Source organism: Meles meles, chromosome 14 (assembly GCF_922984935.1).
Source record: "Meles meles chromosome 14, mMelMel3.1 paternal haplotype, whole genome shotgun sequence".
NCBI classification, from domain to species: Eukaryota; Metazoa; Chordata; class Mammalia; order Carnivora; family Mustelidae; genus Meles; species Meles meles.
Window position 1 is genome coordinate 51274457 of NC_060079.1, and position 21252 is coordinate 51295708.

General features: G+C 39.8%; 1 protein-coding gene across 3 annotated transcripts; it reads right to left on the reverse strand.

The window, feature by feature from the left end:
• Window positions 1–105: 105 nt before the first annotated feature.
• Window positions 106–21239, reverse strand: MZT1 (mitotic spindle organizing protein 1). Of its 3 annotated transcripts, none has more exons than XM_045977962.1 (3): window positions 21056–21212; window positions 10855–11000; window positions 106–300 (listed from the first exon to the last, which is right to left on the reverse strand). In XM_045977962.1, exons 1-3 carry the CDS (start codon window positions 21129–21131, stop codon window positions 277–279), a joined length of 246 nt encoding a protein of 81 aa, XP_045833918.1. In that variant the 5' UTR covers window positions 21132–21212; the 3' UTR covers window positions 106–276. The 3 variants fall into 3 exon arrangements, with proteins under 3 accessions (XP_045833918.1, XP_045833917.1, XP_045833916.1); XM_045977961.1 differs by lacking the exons at window positions 106–300; window positions 21056–21212 and adding exons at window positions 4677–5263; window positions 20335–21048; XM_045977960.1 differs by lacking the exon at window positions 106–300 and adding an exon at window positions 4678–5263 and having other exon boundaries at window positions 21056–21239.
• Between the last annotated feature and the right edge of the window lie 13 nt (window positions 21240–21252).

Below are 21252 nucleotides of genomic sequence, written 5' to 3' on the forward strand. Positions count from 1 at the left end.
CAAAGCTATAAATAAGGAATACATAAATATGAACACAGCAATGCCAACGCATTAGAGCTGTTAAAAAAAGTAGGATGAGATATAAACACATCTGATAGTTCTCTCTGTAAGCCATTTTCCACTGATTTATAAAGCTATGGTTTTATAATTCTTTTAAAAAGGAAAATGTTTCTACAATGCTGTATGCAGTAATTTCATTGTACATTCCTGACTACAATGCAATCTTCAAATTCTCTTGAAGAGCCTGATGTATCTCATCAGGATTTCTCCAGAAAGTCAGCTTGTCATATTTTCAGCAGCCTAGAACAAGAAAGTAAGTTTCATTATAATAAAACCACAAAAAGAGACACCATGGAGATATGTTTGTCAATACTGCACTGTCATTAACAAACGATGCCTCCTCCACATATCCCGAACCACTTTTAGGAGGATAATGCAGTGAGGTTTTCACTTTTTGCAGTACATCAGAACTACCTCTTGAACTGACTGCTAGGCTAACAGTGGAAAATTGTTGCATCGTATTAAATAATACAATTAATGTAAAAATACACTGCTACCTGAAAAACTGACCCAAGCAGACCTTCTCCACATACTGTATCTACCTTATCCAGTCCTTATTGGTTTGTCTGTTTCTGCATGTTTCATTATAGCGTGAAAAGGGGATTAAGAATGAAAAATACCTTCATTAAGAATGAAGAAAATAGAGGAAAAAAAGGGCAAAAGGGAATAATGGGCAAAGGGCTAACCTTGCTTCACCTATACCACCAACTATTATACTTTCCCTGATTATTCTGCAGAAATTTCCAGACACCATATAAGTCATCGGTAAATGATTTGAGACATTTCTTTTCCCTTTTTAAAGATTTGTTTATTTATTTTAGAGAGAAGAGAGTGACAGCGCACACATGTGCTCAGGCAGGGGCAGAGGGAGAGAAGATGACTCCGTGCTTAGCTTAGTTAGCTTGGTGAGGAGCCCAGTGGAGGCTCGATCTCACAACACTGAGATCATGACCGGGGCTGAAATCAAGAGTCAGATGGTCAACTGACTGAGCCTACCCAGGCGCCCCTTGATACATATTTCTAAAAGATAAGGATTTAAACAAGTAATTTCTTAATGCCAAATATGAATATGATAGTTTTAGCTAAGTTTAATTTTAGAGATACACAGTAAACTTTTAATTCATTTACATTTCAAATTCTTAATTAAAACTTGCTTTTAAGTTTAGCCTAAGTTCAGAGGCCTTTCATGAAAATCCCTTAACATGCTGGGAAAACTGTAGTTAACTCAATCTGAAACACTCTCTTTGCAATCAGCAGAACCTACTTTGTTTGCCCATATAGTTGGCTATTCTAATTAGCCTTTCGCTTATTATTTACAAGGATTAGAAACTAGTTTGGAGAAAATCTCCCTTGTTCCAAAGGCTTCTTATTTCTTTCTATCCTTAAAGGTTCTTACATTAGCTTTAGCTGTAAACCTTTAGTCTCCTTCCTAACCTCATTCTCAGTATCACTTACTTCAAATAAGATTTGAAATAATATAAACAATTTTAGAATTTTTAAAAAATCAAAATACCTTAATTCTAATGCAATTTAATTTGTCTGGTCCCATTCCATTTTCATACTAATTTTAGAGGTTCTCCTCCAAGAAACAGACAATGAAACAAGTATTTTCACCTAAACTAAGAAAGCCATCAACCTTGTATAGCATTCCTCTTATAGGAATATAGCACTCCTCTGTTTGAAAGGACAGCAATGGCTTCCTAAAGAGCTCCAGTTACCAGGCTGCCATTAGAGACTCCAAAATTTCATAAGCATTGGCCCTGGGAAAGACCAGCTTTAGCAGTCTTCCCACACTTTGCTTTCCTGTGTAAGTTTATTCCCTCCTACGGGAGGATAGGTAGGGACATAAGACTTATTGAATCCCTTATTTCTCTCCCAACTCCAAATTCTACAGCTCCAGTGTCCTCACGCCATTCAAAACCTTTCTACAGCGAGGAGATGCATCACTGCCCCTAGGTATCAGTGATCATACAGGACAGCTCCAAGAGAAAGGGCAAGGCTTATTAGTGTGAAGTGCATCAATAACAGTCCATTTCAAGGCACCTTGGTGCTAACGTAGAAGATAGAGGAAGAAGGTTTTGCCCAGAATTTCTGAAGCCACAATATGTAAATGATTGCCTATACATAGATATTAGCCTTGAGGAGGCAATACTAAAGTTCAGTGTTTGATAGAATCATTCATAAAAATAAAGGCTATTTTACCTGTAAATGCATTCATTAAAAGACACGGAAACTGAAAAAAAATAGTCTATTTTTAAAAACTGTACCTTAATCAACAGTCTTACTTATGCTGTGGGAGATACATACAATGTGACATCTACTGATGCAAAGAAACTGACCCGTGTGACACACAATCAGCTACTTTTAGTATAAATGATTTAACAATATCAATATACAAATCTGCGAGGAAGACAAAACAATTAATGAAAAACTGTTGTAATTTTCTACATAGTTAACTAAAGAACAAAGGAAAAACTGAATGTTTTAGACCAATAGCTCCTTGCAATATATCAGGATGTCCTTGATTTATATTTTACACACTCTAAAAGAGAGGTTAAATACCATGTAAGGAAATTCTAATCACTAGGATTTCTAGGCAAAGGCAGTAGAACACAACAGGGACAGTTTTTCCTTATTCTATTATTAGTTCTGAGAGAACCTGACAAAAAATAAAGTGAGAAATTAACTAGCAGCAACCACCAAAAAGGGGAAAACCACCATATGCTTTAAAAGTCTGTAAAGGGTGGCCAAGGAAAGCCAGGTATGGTTCACAGTGCAGCTCAGAGCTAACCACTTCCCAATCCCAACCTACCAGTAGCAAGTAAGAGAGAATAAGCACATGTGAAAGGTTGTTCCTTAATCCATGAAGTGTATTCTCTTTTATTTTTAAAGTAGCATGACAGAATGGTGTTCACCAAATGTTGCTGATTATCTCTTGGGTGGTTCTGAATGATTTATTTCCTTCTTTATTTTGGTATTTAAATACTTTAAAGTTATGAACATTTTTTAATAAAAATTATAAACAGATTTCAAAAATTCCTTTAAAGAAAAAAGTTCTAGGGGCACCTGGGTGGCTCAGTGGGTTAAGCCGCTGCCTTCGGCTCCGGTCATGATCTCAGGGTCCTGGGATCGAGTCCTGCATCGGGCTCTCTGCTCAGCAGGGAGCCTGCTTCCCTCTCTCTCTCTCTGCCTGCCTCTCTGCCTGCTTGTGATCTCTCTCTGTCAAATAAATAAATAAAATCTTTAAAAAAAAAAAAAAAGAAAAAAAGAAAAAAGTTCTAAGTACCAGATTTTTCTTCTTTGCTAGACACTTTTCAGAATTCTCCTCCCCACCTAGTTTTAATGAGAAACTGGCGTACTGGCTGTTGTTTATGGAGAAATATGTTTGTGTGTGTGTCTGTGAGACTAATCTTCCATTCAAGGGGTAATGCTTTCTGATTTTGTTTATCTTAATTATTGATTTTGCCTCCTGTATCTCGCTATGGTCCACTATTCTCACTATGGAATAACTAGCATGTTCAAAGCTAAAAAGCTATGTTAAGTAGGTACATTCTGAATCTCCTATCCTAAAACCTTGGGTTTATTTTGTCGAAGGAAGTGCTATGCCAAAACACTCGTCAGTTTCTCTTTTACCCCATCAACTAGGTTATTTATCTCTAGTTCCTGTACGGCACTGAAAATGCATTATAATATGAAAACTTCATGCTCTTTTGCCTCCCTACTCTCTGTCAAATTCCAACATAAACAACAAAAATTCAAGCAGTTGTGTGAGATGTTTATTAAATAAATTATTTTCCAATAGCATTTCAGAAATTTACTGATCAAAGACGATGATGTTGCATTTTATTTTGAGTAGCAGGGTTATGAGAGAATACTAAACCAGGGAGTGTTCCCATACGTTAGTCCATTATTCTAATCACATTTTACCCTTTCTCAAAAAGCAGCTCAGATATTTTTTTAGAACTTATTGTAGGTAAAAACTTAGTAGTTAACAGCTCTGAAGCCAGAGTCCAAGTTCAAATCTCAGCTCAACTACTTCTCAGTAAGTCCTTGGGAGAAGCTGGCCACCACAGCTTCCGTTTCCTCAGCAGTATACTACTAACAGCAGTAGCAGTACACTATCATTGCTGTGACTCAAAGTACTCAGAAACATTATTTATTCTTATAGCATTCAGCTATTTTTCTTTCTGTCACAGCACAGCTGAGTTTAAAAAGAAACAAAGTTTGAATAGTTTTCTATAAAGATTTAAAAATCTGACTAAAAAAAATTAGCAACCTATATGTACACTTAACAAAGGGTTCACATTCAGAATATTTAAGAGCAGAGAGTGACTCTGACTTTTTTTTTTTTTAAGATTTTATTTATTTACAAGTAGGCAGAGAGGCAGGCAGAGAGAGAGAGGAAGGGAAGCAGGCTCCAGAGAGCCCGATGCGGGACTCGATCCCAGGACCCTGAGATCATGACCTGAGCCGAAGGCAGCGGCTTAACCCACTGAGCCACCCAGGCGCCCCCACAATATTTAAGACTACCAATACAAAAGAAAAAACAGACAACCCAGAAAAAAATGGAAAAAACTACTTGAAAAGGTATCTTGCAAAAGAAAATAGCCAAAAAAAAAAACCCATGTAAAAACACACTCAACCTCATTGGTACTAGGAGAAATACAAATAAAACCACCTAAGAAACCCATACACACCCACCAAAATGACTAAAATTAAAAACACAATAATAAGTATTGGTGAGATTTGGAGCACGAAAGGGAAACTCACATGCTGCTCATGGAAACAGAAACACAACTACTTTAGAAAAGTTTGGCATTATCTATTCAAGTTGAAGATAAAGATTACCTAAAAACCGAGCAACCTGATTTGTAGATAAACACCACCGAGCAGAAACGCACACACAGACGCATCATGAGACACGCACAACTAGGCTCATAGCCCATAGTCCCAACAGCCCCGCACTGGAAGCAATCGAATATCCACTCACAGAAAAAGGATAACTGAATAGTAGTATATTTGTACAACGAAGCATTATTTCAATGAAAAGGACTGTATAACAACCACACACAACATAAACAAACCTCTGGGGTGCCTGGGTTCCGCACACAGAATCTGCTTGACATTCTCTCTCTTCCTCCTTTGTCTGTCCCTCCCCCTGCTCCTGTGTACACTTGCAGGCACTCTTACACTCTCTCAAAGTCTTAAAAAAAACAAAACAAAACAAAACAAAACAAAAACCTTACATGATTCTACTTGGAAGTGGAATCTTAAAAAAAAAAAAAAAAAAAGAATAAACAAAAAGAATCAGACCCATAAAAAGAGAAAAAACTGATGACCCACAGAGGGGGATGGACAAAATGGGTGAAGGGGAGAGGAAGAGAGTGAGTTCCAGTTAAGGAATGAGTAAGTCACAGGGATCAAAGTCACAGCATAAGGAACTGTCAGTAATATTTTAATAGTGATGTTACAGGGCAGCCGGCAGCAAACCTGCTGGGGCAGCTGGTAGCTCAGTCAGTTAAGCATCTGCCTTTGGCTCAGGTCATGATCTCAGGGCCCTGTGTCAGGCTCCCTGCTCTGCCCCTCCTCTCGCTGGCCCTCTCTCTAATAAATAAATAAATAATCTTTTTAAAAAAATATATAGGGTGCCTGGGTGGCTCAGTTGTTAAGCAGCTGCCTTTGGCTCAGGTCATGATCCCAGGGTCCTGGGATCAAGGCCCACATCGGACTCCCTGCTCGGTAGGAAGCCTGCTTCTGCCTCTCCCACTCCCCCTGCTTGTGTTCCCTCTCTCTCTCTCTCAGTCAAATAAATAAGTAAAATCTTTAGAAAATAAAAATAAAAAAAATATATAAACCTGGCAAGTCACTAAGTTGTACATCTGAAACTAATGTAAAACTCATGTGTCAACTATACTAAAAAAAAAACACACACCCTCTCAAACATAATGTTAAATGAAGAACCCAGTAAAGACTGTGCTGTAAGATTCTGGTTTATAATGGAGGACATTAGGAGAAGGAAAAGAAAAGTGAATTGGGGGAAATCGGAGGGGGAGACGAACCGTGAGAGTCTGTGGACTCTGAGAAACAAACTGTGGGTTTTGGGGAGGGGTGGGGGTTGGGAGAGCCTGGTGGTGGGTATTAGGGACGGCACGTATTGCATGGAGCACTGGATGTGGTGCATAAGCAACAAATCTTGGAACACTAAAAAAATAAATTTTAAAAGAAAAAAAAAGATTCCAGTTTATACCACATTCAAAAATTTTACAAAATTAAACTGCATCATTTAAAAACCCATGTTTAGTCAGTAAAACTGTTAAAAATACGAAAGCTTCTACCATGAAAATCAGGATAGTAATTACTGAAAAGGGGAGTAGGGGAGGTTAGTGATATAGTGATGGGGAGCTCAAGGGAACTTGTGGGGCTCTAGCAATGAAAATTGTACAGATATCCTCTTTATGATAAAGTTTTGTTTGGTAAATGTCTTCTGTTGACCTTTCTGTGTTTCAAGTTTTAAAAATCTTGGGGCACCCGGGTGGCTCAGTTGTTAAGCATCTGCCTTCAGCTCAGGTCATGATCCCAGGGTCCTGGGTTCGAGCCCCACACTGGGCTCCCTGCTCTGTGGGAAGCCTGCTTTTCCCTCTCCCACTCCCCCTGCTTGTGTTCCCTCTCTTGTTGTGTCTCTGTCAAATAAATAAAATCTTTAAAAAAAAATAAAGTTTAAAAATTCTCAAGAACAATCCAAATCACTGGAATTTACTAGAGACTGACTAAATTTGAGATGGGTAAACTACATGTATTATATAGTTTTGTTTTCTCAAAGGAAAAAAAAAAGCTGGAGAAAAGTCACTTTGTCCTTGGACAAGTTTTCAGAGGGACTAACTTGAATCTACAGTATCTGTAGTGAGTTACTGTTATATAAACATGGAAATAAAATCACTCCAGATTTTAAATCATGTATGCAGAGTAAGAGAGGGAAAAAACCTTTCCTGTTTCCAATGTGAGCAACTAAAAAGTGGTGAGTTTGTATTTGTATTTGAAAAAAGGTGGTCCTCTGGGCCCACAGTGGCAGTGCAGCCAATTGGCCTCAGCAGTCCCTTCCTTTCAGAGCTACTATGTGCCATTCTTCCCTTTTCTTTTTTTTTTTTTTAAGATTTTATTTATTTATTTGACAGATCACAAGTAGGCAGAGAGGCAGGCAGAGAGAGAGGAGGAAGCAGGCTCCTTGCTGAGCAGAGAGCCCGATGTGGGGCTCGATCCCAGGACCCTGACATTATGACCTGAGCCGAAGGTAGAGGATTAACCCACTGAGCCAATCAGGCACCCCAATTCTTCCCTTTTCTTGAAGGAGAAACACATGATCACAGACATGTAGGCCTATTGGCCAGTTTCCTTCCTACAGAATCCAGAAGTACAGAATCCCAGCTTTCTTTATTTTGTCCGGGTTCCTTTCAGTGAAGTCCAAGACGGCTGATTACATTTATAAATCACACATCCAATCTTCTTACCAGAGCCACACCTCTGGGCTTTCTCTCTAGAGCATGCTCTCTGGGTAAGGCTGAGAATTTTCCAAATCAAGTGCTGGTTCCTTTTCGCTTACCAGTTCCTTCCTTGATTTCTCATTCATCTTATATTTTATTTTAAGTAGCAAGGAGAAATCTTGCTCTTACACTTTCTGCACTTTGCTAGGAAATTTCCTGGGCTAAATGTCCAAGTTCATCATTTACAAGTATTATTTTTCTTCCACTTGTAAAACGTAATTCAGCCAGGTGCTGTCATTTTATAGCAAGGACAACCTTCCTGCCAGTGTTCAATAATATGTTCCTTATGAGATCTCACCTGAAGCCCCTTTAATGTCCATTATTTCCAGCAACATTCTGCTCTTCATGATATATGTACAAGATAATAAGACAATTAAAGCTTTCCCTACTGCTATCCTTTCTGAGCTCCTACCAGAATTGCCTTTAATGTCCAGAGTTCTACCAACCCTTTCAAGGAAATCTGGGTCTTTTCTATTAAGTATATAAAATTTTCCAACTTCTACCCAGCACTTAACTCCAAAGCCACTTCCTGACTTGTAGATATTTGTTACAATAGCACCCCACTTTCTAATAGTGAAACCTGTATTAGCTTTCTAGGGCTGCCATTACCAACTGCCATAAACTGAGTGACTTAAAACAATAGAAATTTATTTTCTCGCAGTTCTAAAGGCCAGAAGCTCCAAATTAGGGAGTCAGAAGGCTCTAGCAGAAGATCCTCGCCTCTTCGTAGCTTCTGATGGCTGACAACAATCCTAGGCCACCACTGCAATCTCTGCCTCCACTGTCACGAGGCTGTGTCTGAGTCTGGGTCCCCACAGGGTGCTCTCTTGGTGTATCTGTCTGAATTTCCCTTGTTGTATAAGGACATCCATTATCCATTATGATCTTATCTTAACTTGATTATACTTGCTGAGAAACAATTTCCAAATAAGGTCACATTCACAGGTACTGGCCTTGTACACAATTTTACCCACAAGGAAAATTCTAAACATACCTGGAGACTTCTGTGAAGAGAAAACGTGGTCCATGATAGTAGCAACTTTTTTAACTGAACATCTGCTACTAAGTTCTGTTTTCAGAATTTCTGATGGTGACAAAAGCTAGTTTAATAGTATTTAAGTAGGATCTTTCACATAAACTCATTAACCATCTTCTAAACAAAAGAATCTTTCTTTAGAATGAACTAACAAGTCAAACTATCACTCATCGCAGATGATATGATACTATATGTGGAAAACCCAAAAGACTCCACTCCAAAACTGCTAGAACGTGTACAGGAATTCAATAGTGTCAGGATATAAAATCAATGCACAGAAATCAGTTGCATTTCTGTACACCAACAACAAGACAGAAGAAAGAGAAATTAAGGAGTCAATCCCATTTACAATTGCACCCAAAACTATAAGATACCTAGGAATAAACCTAACCAAAGAGGCAAAGAATCTATATGCAGAAAACTATAAAGTACTCATGAAAGAAATTGAGGAAGACACAAAGAAATGGAAAAATGTTCCATGCTCTTGGATTGGAAGAATAAATATTGTGAAAATGTCTATGCTACCTAAAGCAATCTATACATTTAATGCAATCCCTATCAAAATACCATCCATTTTTTTTCAAAGAAATGGAACAAATAATCCTAAAATTTATATGGAACCAGAAAAGACCTCGAATAGCCAAAGGAATATTGGGAAAAAGAAAGACAAAGTTGGTGGCATCACAATTCCAGACTTCAAGCTCTATTACAAAGCTGTCATCATCAAGACAGCATGATACTGGCACAAAAACAGACACATAGGTCAATGGAACAGAATAGAGAGCCCAGAAATAGACCCTCAACTCTATGGTCAACTCATCTTCGACAAAGCAGGAAAGAATGTCCAATGGAAAAAAGACAGCCTCTTCAATAAATGGTGCTGGGAAAATTGGACAGCCACATGCAGAAAAATGAAATTGGACCACTTCCTTACACCACACACGAAAATAGACTCCAAATGGATGAAGGACCTCAATGTGAGAAAGGAATCCATCAAAATCCTTGAGGAGAATGCAGGCAGCAACCTCTTCGACCTCAGCCGCAGCAACATCTTCCTAGGAACATCGGCAAAGGCAAGGGAAGCAAGGGCAAAAATGAACTATTGGGACTTCATCAAGATCAAAAGTTTTTGCACAGCAAAGGAAACAGTTAACAAAACCAAAAGACAACTGACAGAATGGGAGAAGATATCTGCAAACGACATATCAGATAAAGGGCTAGTGTCCAAAATCTATAAGGAACTTAGCAAACTCAACACCCAAAGAACAAACAATCCAATCAAGAAATGGGCAGAGGACATGAACAGACATTTCTGCAAAGAAGACATCCAGATGGCCAACAGACACATGAAAAAGTGCTCCACGTCACTCGGCATCAGGGAAATACAAATCAAAACCACAATGAGATATCACCTCACACCAGTCAGAATGGCTAAAATTAACAAGTCAGGAAATGACAGGTGTTGGCGAGGATGCGGAGAAAGGGGAACCCTCCTACACTGTTGGTGGGAATGCAAGCTGGTGCAACCACTCTGGAAAACAGCATGGAGGTTCCTCAAAATGTTGAAAATAGAACTACCCTATGACCCAGCAATTGCACTACTGGGTATTTACCCTAAAGATACAAACGTAGTGATCCGAAGGGGCACGTGCACCCGAATGTTTATAGCAGCAATGTCTACAATAGCCAAACTATGGAAAGAACCTAGATGTCCATCAACAGATGAATGGATAAAGAAGAGGTGGTATATATACACAATGGAATACTATGCAGCCATCAAAAGAAATGAAATCTTGCCATTTGCGACGACATGGATGGAACTAGAGGGTATCATGCTTAGTGAAATAAGTCAATCAGAGAAAGACAACTATCGTATGATCTCCCTGATATGAGGACGTGGAGATGCAACATGGGGGGTTAGGGGGATAGGAGAAGAATAAATGAAACAAGATGGGATTGGGAGGGAGACAAACCACAAGTGACTCTTAATTTCACAAAACAAACTGAGGGTTGCTGGGGGGAGGGGGGTTGGGAGAGGGGGAGGGGGGTCATGGACATTGAGGAGGGTATGTGCTATGGTGAGTGCTGTGAAGTGTGTAAACCTGGTGATTCACAGACCTGTACCCCTGGGGATAAAAATACATTATATGTTTATAAAAAAATAAGAAATAAATAAAAAATTTTAAAAAAAAAAGAATGAACTAACACACAGACTCTAACCTTTAGTGCTTCAGTGGCCTTGCGAAGTTCCTTAATAACCGACGATAAAGCTTCTGGATTAATTCCTTGTTCACAAAGCCGTACACAAATAGACAGAGTTTCCATATCTAAGCCAGTATTCAAAATTCTTGAAATTTCCAGCAGAACTGAAAAAGACACAGAAGAAACTTCAAAAAAAATTATAGTAAAAATATGTATACAACAATACTTTGGTTTTAGTTCATATAATACTGCACAGTACCAAAGAACTAGCACAACATCACTAGATTTTGAAATTGTCATGTAATACAGAAATACACTTATACCCTACTTCCACATAACTGCTCTTTTACACTTTGATTTATATTCTACCATTCAACTTAAATATACGCATCATAGTCAGGATTATTCTGAACATTTCTCCATTTTTAGTACGCTTTTACAATGTAATTTAGTTCCATAACATCCCGTTTTATGAAAACACATACATTACTTAACTATCCTACTATTTTAAGAGTTAAGTGGGTCTCATTTTTTTCCACTGAAATAATCCTATGATAAGCATCTGTACATGCTAACTTCATTTTATTTCATTAGGATAAATTCCTAAAAGTGGAACTGCTCAGTAATATACATATTTAAGCCTTTAAAAGTACTTAGAATCTTCTACAATTTGACAAAGTAATCATGTCCATTAAAATCTAATAGTAAAAAATGAAAGCTTATTTTTTAACTTCATTTTTTATAATACTTCATTTTATTATAGTTTATAAAAATAATTGACATAAGAAACACTCGCAAGAGAAGCACAGAATATAAATACATCGGCTTTATTAAATTTTGTTTTATGGTGGTTGGTCCCCAGACCATGTTTAGAATTTGTTAAAGTCAATGGTCAACATGTTATCTATGGCTTCCTGTAATATTTTCCCTTGGCATTATACTTAGAAAGTTATTCTCCATGCAAAGATTATATAATTATCCACCAGTATTCCCTTCCATCACTTCAAAGTTTATTTCCTGCCTGCCTATAAACATTTAACTCCCTGGAGTTTGGGTGGAAGATAGGATCTAACTTTATCTCCCAGAAATAAGCCCATTTCCTCAACACTGTTTATTGAGTGATCTCTCCTTCTACTACTCGGTTAAGATGCCACCTTTATTACATAGTAAATTCCCATTTATCTATGAATCTGTTGCATCTCTATCTTATGTCAGAACCATAATTTTAATTACAAACATTTATCAACATACAGAAGGTTAAACATTCTTTGTTATCTTTCCTTTCATAAGCTTTTTTATTCTTTCAGCGAACTTAAAAATCTTGATCAAGGGGCACCTGGGTGGCTCAGGTGGTTATGCATCAGACTCTTGATTTCAGTTTACGTTATGATCTCAGTGTTGTGAGAGCCAGCCGGCATTTCCTCCCTGGGCATGGAGCCTTCTTAAGATTCTCTTTCTCACTCTCTCTCTGCCCCTCCCCCTCTGCCCCTCCCCCTGTCTCTTTCCCTCTCTAAAAATCTTAATCAATTCCAAGCACAAAGTCCATTTGGATTCTGACTTGAATTGCATAAAAACCATGTTATTTTGGGATGAATGGAAAAGTTAACAATATTGAAGGATACATGAAGTCCAACTCCTTCAAAAAACTAATATCCAAGGGAAAAAGAAAAACAAAAACCATTCCATGATGTTTATGGGATGGGTCCTTCCCACCTCTTTGTATCAGACATTCATTTTCATCTCTAGAATCTCAAGGTTTTTTTTTTCCTTAAATGTCTTCTGTGCCGATACTTAACTTTTTGAACACATGGGAGTACGGTTTTAATGCCCTTGTCCATCTAATTCTAATATCTGTGTCAGTTTCAGGTCTGTTTCAACTGACTGGATTTTTCTATCATGGGTTGTATTTTCCAGCTTTGCATACTTAATAATTTTTAATTAGATGCTTGACATTGTAAATTTTACCTTGCTGGTTGTTATTTTTATATTTCTATACATATTCTTTTTTAGAATATTTTCACACATATTCTTGGGCTTTGTAATGGGATGCAGTTATCTCATTATTTCATTATGTTTGATACTTTTGAGTCTCTTAAGATTTATACAGTCAGGATCAGAGCTCTGTTTAGCGTACAGCTAATTGTTCCTCATCACTGAGGCAAGACCCTCCTGAGTGCTCTACTAAATGCCTCGTGAATTACGAAGTCTTCCATTCTGGCTGGTAGATACAAGTGTTTTCAGCCTTTGGTGAGCACTGTGTACTGTTCCTCTAATTCTTTCAGATGCCTTTCCTAGCTTTGTAGGTACTTTCCTCACACACATGTGCTAATCAAATGCTCTGCTCAGTATTTGAGGGGGACCCTCCTACTGGTCTCCAGAATTCTCTCTCTGTAAGCTCTTTCCTCTCAGGTATTCTGTCCTACAAACTCTACCTGCTTTGGTCTCCCTAGACTCTGAACTCCTTCTGCTAACCTTGGGGGTCCGCAACACTCCCCAACTGCACTGAGGCCTGAAAACTTTCTGAAGGTACCAAGAGCAGGCAACTATTGGGCTCTCTTCATTTACTGTCTCTGGGATCACTGCCATTTACCATCTGATGTCCAGTGCCCTGAAAATCATTGTTCTGTCTGGGTTTTTGTTGTTTTTTTCCAGGTAGAAGTGTAAATCCAGTTTTGTTACTCCATCTTGGCTGGAAGCTGACAGTCCTTTCTGTTTCATTTCTTCAGTTTTGACATGCCGACATACCAATACTGCTCTTCAGCTATATGCAGGCTGTCGTTCATGTTATCTGCTGAATTTATTTCAATAACTCTAATTAAGATTTCTAATCCTCCCCCATTAATTGCTTGTCCTTATTTCAGTTAAATGCTTTTTTATAACCACTTATTTTGTGGCTATTGTTTCTGCCTCTACCTACTGAAGCTATATTCTTATCTTTGGCCATTTCTGAGATTTGTGTTTTCTGTTTCTTCAAGTATAAGCAAGCACCAAAAGAGTGGTAAGGGTCTGCTCTCTACAGCACCCAACTTCAAATTTCACCTTCATTACTTGGTAGGCAAGGCTACCTTTCTTTTTTTTTTTTTTTTTTTTAAGGCTTTGTTAATTATTAGGAAGAAAGAGAGAGAGAGCAGCCAGCAGAGGGAGAAGCAGACTCCTGGCTAAGCAAGGAGCCCAATTTGAGATTCAAGCCCAGGACCCTGGGATCATGACCCGAACTGAAGGCAGACCCTTAGCCAACCGAGCCACCCAGGTGTCTCAAAAGGTAACCTTTCTGTGCCTTTATTTTATCACACTGTGAAACAGGGGTAATACTACTTATTTTACAGGATCATTGTGAGGATTTTAAGACTCACTCAGAATGCTGTGTCCACTGGCATCTAGTGCACAAAGAAAGAGCTATTATTACTACCTTCTCTTTTTTCAGTTCTCATGTGAGTTGTTTGCTTTTCTCTACCTTAAAGGTACTTAGTGATTTCTGCCTGGAAGCTCATCTTCAACAGGAGATTTTTTTTGATGTTCTGAACGGGTAAAGCATCTTCGGATGGGCAGTCTCACACTGGCCTCAGGCCTCTGGCACACACCTAGTGGAAGCACACTGGCTCCAGAGCCACAGACACACGGATAGTACTTCCCAATTCTTGGCCATGGCAGATGGCACATTTCTGGCCCAGCTTCATTCAGGCAGGGCAATGTGCTTTGTCAGGTTCCATTCCCAGTTTCCTGCTGTGGTTCCCATCTGCTCCTCTTTGGTGGAAAACCTCCCTCCTTCTAACCAGGAGATTTCCCTTTCTTGTTTTTGAACACGGCTGTGACAATAACTACATTTTAGTATTATTTCCTGTCATTTTTATATGCTTCAAGCAGAAGGTTTTAGCCAAGTGCTCCATCATCATCAATTTTGGTAGTGAACCACCAATTTCTTTAATTTTTAGTTTTGTCTTCACAAATGCATTCTACCTTGCTTTGGTATATTCTAGGTGATTAGTATAAATGTTCTAGAATGTGACTTATTTTTATTTTGTAGCCAGCCACTTTAACAAATTCTACTGAAGTTTTTCAGTTAATTCTCGTTTGCTAATTAGTCATTTTACCTATAAATAATAATTTCAAGCCCTTCCTAACAGTCTTTTCCTTTTCTTATCCTGCATTATTAACTTAAACTTTCATATCAGTGGTTAGAAAAAAAAAAAATTCAGTGAAAGTAAGCATTTCTAAATTTATTTGGAATGCTTTTAACACTAACGTTAAGGATGATGGTAATTTCATATAGCTATCCTCCGGCATGTTAACAATGTACTATTGTCTTTTGCTAAGACTTTAAAATTAGAGAAAAAGTACTGAGTCTTATGAATATCTTTCCATCAAACACTGAAATAACCAGGTAGCCTTTTCCCTTTGACAGGAGTGAAAGAACACATTACACTGACAGACTGTATTCACAGCTGAAGAACAGTGAGCCTGGGAAATCCCTACTTTTAAAGTCAGCAGTTAGCAAACTTGCTCTTTATATGGAAGTAGCTGTTACCTTATCCCTCAAGTTGTTCACTGTAAATAGACCGCTGAGAAATAGCAGGAAGAAAGAGCAGTCAGGGCCTTGCCTTCTTGGCCTGTTGAGCAAGAACGTACGGGTATGCTCAGGGCTCACAGCTGCATCTCCCAGTAGTGACACTGCATGACTTCTGACACTTAAAAAGGCGATAGAGCTTCCTCTTGGCTCTTTCTTGAGGCACTCTCCCTTGCAACCCAGCCACCAAGTGGGAAGAAATCCACGTTTCAGACAACAGCCCCTGCTGCAGGCCCAGCTAACACGCATGTCAACTAGAAGACTGTGAGTGAGGAAGCTTCGGGATGACTCTAGATTCAGCACTAACTGCAATGCATTAGAGGCCCTCTATGAGAATTACTCTGATAAGCCTGGCCAACCCAGAACCATGAGAGACAGGTAATTGTTGTTTTATGCCAGTAAGTCTGGAATGGTTTGTTATGCAGCAGCAAATGAAAACATGTATTCTCTGACCCTACTCCAAGCCTCCAACATTACCACCATCATCAGCATCACCATTATCTGTTGCTAAAAATTCTCCTCTCCAGTTTTCTCTTCACGGTAGACCCCATCTATCAACGCTCTGCTTATTCCTGACTTCATGCCTTAATTCATGCTTTTCTCCTGTGCCTTTTCTCTTCTCTCCATGTAACTCCATGCTCTCTTTCAGGTCCATCTCAGGACTAGTATTTCCTTCCCTTAAGCTTTCTTGTAAAATGTATGTTGATCTTTGCCTCCTAACTTCATAAGCTATCTATAATAAGTACTTCTGCAGTGCCTACTGTATAACTGGTCCTTAGGTGTATTCTGTGCCTACTACACTACTGCTGGAAATACAGTTGTGGAAAAGACAGATACAGTCTCAATCCTCATGGAATTACATTCTACAAGAGAGAGATACTAAATAGTAACTGATCCTAGTTAAATGGGAAAGAGGGACAAGAAAAGCATCCCTCCAAAACAAATTAGAAGGGTATCTTACACAGTTGTGAAGGACAGTATTTAGGCAAGACTTGTGTGAAGAAGTGACAAGTAAGCTTACACTTCAAGAGTGACAAGAAATCAACCTAACTTATGCAGAGGTAGGAAGAAGTGCTAAGAGAGTGAGAGGAGAAAAAAACAGTTTGTGTTTTTTTCTTTCTTTGTGTTCTTTCTCTAAAGAGAACTTGGTAAAGAACCCTTCATAGATTCGAAAAGTTCTTCATGTAAAGACAATGTAATTACAGGAGCAGCATAAGTGTAAAATATGAGAAAAGACAGACACAAACACCCACTAAGGCTCTACTAAAGATTTCAGAACTTGTGGGAAGTTATTAACAAACCTAAAAACGGGATGACAATCAGATTTTCATTTTTAAAAGACTCTGGCTGCATAATAGGGTATGGATCTTGGAAAGAGACAGAAAACCCATGGATAGGGAGTCCAGTTAAGTTACTGACATTTGGGGGATAGACGAGTAGATGGCATGGATAGAAGAGATTAGGACAAGTGGTCAAATCTGAGATGAAGGAAGACCTGAAAGGGCTTAGTGAGAAACAGAAGGTAGGGGAGGTAAAAGAAAGCAATAAAGATTCCTAGTTTTCCTTCCCCCATGAGTAACTAGACTGACAACCTAGGGACCATACATTTGTTTCACTGACACCTCCTTATACGCTGTGAACTCTCTTAACTCCTTCTTCTAGCTTACTACCTGGTATAAAATAAAGCAGCACTACACTGAAACCCTCTGGTAAGGAAGAGGTTCATTTTTATTACAATTATAAAGAACATAATTACTAGTAGTAACTGGAGGCATAAAGAAAATTTTAAAATATATGAAAATAACAAAGTATGAAACTATCAATATAGTATCTAAAATTTCAAAACCTTGAAAAAACAAAAGAGGCAAGTGTGTACACTGGAGAACAGAGAGAGAGGTAGTAGAAAAGACCAACATTTTAAAGAAGGAATCTGGAAGAGAATGTTGAGGATCAAAAAATGAGAGTAGGGGATTGATACAAGAACTTACACTAAATCAGGTCCAGGATCAGTCAGGTTCCTTTCAGACCGAGCCACACAGATATATTAAAAAGTCTACCTTCTTTTCAAGTATCATTATCAAAATGTTTTCATTTCACAACAAAAATATAAGTGCTTATAGCTGAGTTCTACAACCCTGAAATCATTCAGATCCATTAAAAGATTAAATTACTGGGGCACCTGGGTGGCTCAGTTTAGCATCTGCCTTCGGCTTCGGTCATGACTGGGATGCAGCCCTGCATGGAGTTCCCAGCTCAGCGGCCTGTCTGCTTCTCCCTCTGCCATTCACCCCACTTATGCTTGTGCTCACTCACTCTTTCTCTTCCTCTGAAATAAAAAATCTTTTAAAACCAAAAAGATTAAATTACTGTTAGCCGACTCTAGTACTGATGGGAGAGAAGTAGTAAGGAAGATGAGAATATACTAGATCTTGAAAGTGCATAGTCGATGGGACGCCTATCGAGTCGGTGGCTCGGTTGGTTAAGCGGCTGCCTTCGGCTCAGGTCATGATCCCAGCGTCCTGGGATCGAGTCCCACATCGGGCTCCTTGCTCCGCGGGGAGCCTGCTTTGCCCTCTGACTCTGCCTGCTACTCTGTATGCCTGTGCTCGCTCTCTCTCTAATAAATAAATAAAATCTTAAAAAAAAAAAAAAGAAAGTGCATAGTCAGACTCAAGCTCTTGACTCTCATGGCTAGATTTAAACAGAGTGAAACCCTACATTAACAAAATTTCAAATAATAATGTTATTTGGGTAGTTCTGTCTAGCTCCTTGGCCAAGCTAAAGTTTTATTTCTGGGAATGAATGTGGAGGAACTTGGGACTGTAAAATGATAACATGGGGACAACCTGGGTGGCTCAGCTGGTTAAGCATCTGACTTAGGCTCAGATCATGATCTCAGGATTCTGGGATTCCCCAGAGAAGGGAATCCTTTCCCAACAGGGAGTCTGCCTCTCCCTCTGAGCACCACCTCACTAGTGCATGGCTGTGCATGTGCTAATAAATAAATAAAATCTTCAAAAAATAATAAATAAAATAAAATGACAACATGTAGAATTTTTCCAGTTCAGTGTATGGTCAATTATTTACAGTGTGCTTCTGTGTTTACCTTTGGGCCTCAATTATTATAGACAACATGGAATATGTTCTTTTCCATTAACTTTGGAGTAATTCAACTTCCCATTTTATATGACTGTCCTGGACTCCAATTATGGCATGATAGTAGGGATTTTCTATAAGTTCAGAATTCTAATAGACATGCTCATCCCTACCTGCCACATTTAACAAACGATGATTCACTGCCAACTGGGGTCTTCCTATCTTGAGGTTTGTGGGCGAACTATGTGGTAGAGGAGCAGTGTTCTCGAAGAAACATAGCCTCTCATTGAATTTTTTAAAAAAAATCTGTTATTTCTTCACTTTATCATGTTCTTACACTCAATAATCTTCATTTTACACACACTTCTCTCAGTAAAAATCGTGATCCAACCAATACAATCAGTTCTCATTTGTACATCAACAGTTCCACCAGAGATAAAATGAGTTTCCATACAAATGGGATCTTATGGCCATATAAATAAGGAACCTAAGCATAGCTAACAAAACCTGACAGAAGTGAGGCCTCACACTCTCCATTCGTTTAAAACAAACAAACGCTAGCTTCCAAGCAAAGGGGTAAGTCAATACAACCATCACCCACTTTTTGAAAGTTTGTCTTACTCCACTCTGCTTTTATAGAAGACTTATATTAGTAGCTATTTTTGCTCCAAAAGCAATCCGAGTTTTCATTTTAATGAAAAAAGGCAAAAATGAAAATAGCGTTCAGTGTTTGTTTGTAGTAAGCCATTACAGGGCATGACTGTAGCACTTAGAGCGTCACTGCCAAGCTCCTTCCCCGGGAACTACATTGAACATCTCACCATCAAGCTGCCAGAACTTTGAACTGCACCTGGGTGCATCTGTGCTTTATCTCTATTTATTTTGTGCATCTGTTAACAAGATATGTCCTAAAGTCTCAGAAAAGCCCAAGAAAGGTTATTTTTTCAGTCTGAGAACACTCAAAAATTTTTCCATATAAATCAATACTAACTGCTTCACTATACACCATTTTGGCTTTAGGAAAGATTTCATGGGAATGCTCTGCTTTCAGATACTGGGGAAACGTATAATGTAGTACATCAAGAAGGAATGAGAAACACGCTTAATATGGTGTTAAGAATAAAATCTGGGGCGCCTTGGTGGTTCAGTCGGTTGAGCCACCAACTCCCGATTTCCGCTCAGGTCGCATCTCAGGGAGGTGGGATGCAGCTCCGCCCCCCAAGGGCGGAGTCCACTTGTCCCTCTCCCTCTGCTCCTCACCCCTTCTAAAACTAATGAATAAAATAATTAAACAATTAAATTCTACTTTTGGAGAAACAGCAAAATAGATACTTGGCATGTAAAAAATGAGATGCAAATGTTCCAATAATATAAGTAGGTCTTGAAAAAGAAAGCACCAACCCTCGCAGAAAAAGCCTAAAGTCTTACTGGAAGCCCATAAGGAGTGGCTGAATCAGTTAAGTGGAGCCTACAGTGAAACAGACCGGGAGACCGACACCACCGAGTGAGAATTGCAGTTATGTTTCAATAGAGATGGAGACTAATGTCAATATCCCCTGGAAAATGCAAAAAAAAAAAAAAAAAAAGGCAATATTTCACACCCATCCAACACATATAAGTGGATGTGAATAATATGGAGACAAAGGAGTCTGCAAGTGGGACGTACATGTAATATAACACAAAGGTAATAACTATCTTTTGATTCATTACCTTCGATATGCCTTTACCTGGTCTGTGGGTATTTAATATCCACAAGAACCTTAGGAGGAAGTGACCTCATTTTATAGAAAAGAAAGACAGGCTCACTGGTGTAGTCGTAGTAGCTTGTCCAAACTCACCCCCAGGAATAGAAAGTGCCGGAACCAGCATCAGAGAGTAGAGAGAGGATAACTCCAAGACACTTCATCTTCTAGCACGTGTGCGCAGGCTTGACACACGAGACCCTTGGGGCGCGAACACAAGTAAATACACCTGCAGCCTCAGACATCGGCGTCACGGGCTCCAAGACGAAATGGAACAATTCCGCAGACGGGGCGACCTGCTCACTCGCCGCTTATTTAAGAAGAGCCTACTTTAGGGCCAGAGACAAAAGACAGCGGCGACCAAATACACTAGGCTACGGTCCGCACGAGGCTTACAGTCTCGAGGATGGTTCCCACTCGGGACAGGGAGAAAAGGGCGCTCTCTGCGCCCGGCGCCGCGCAGCACCTGAAGCCGAGCCCCCCAGGAAAGCACGCCCGGCCTCCGCCGCGGTCGAGGGGCGTAGCGCGCAGGGAGCTGGAGACTCGCGACTTCCGCGCGGGAGGCACGAGGCGCGCGCCCGGCTGACGTGGGGGCTGGAACGTCGTGCGCGCGACAAACTACGCAAGAGCAAAGAGACAGCTCTCAAAGGATGGGATCATCAGTACTACGGTCCTGGCGGGTCCCTCGGAAGGACCCCCAAAGATGCCCCTTAGGGCAGGAAGTGTACCTCAAGTCATTCTTGGCTTACCGCCGCCTGGGCGCCCTGGCTGTGGGACACGGAGACAAGGTAAAGTGGGGGGAGAAACAGGCACTCACCGTCCATGGTCTCCCTCACCGCGTTCAGATTCGCCGCCGCTGCCGCCGCCGCCCCGGCACCGCTGCTACTCGCCATGGCGGAGGCCGAGGGAGGCGGGAGAAGGGCCTGACCCGGAACTGGAGCGCCTTCCTTTCTCCTGGGCAATCACACCACGCGTCCCCCGCTCACGCCGGACAGGCTCCGCCCCTCGCGCTCG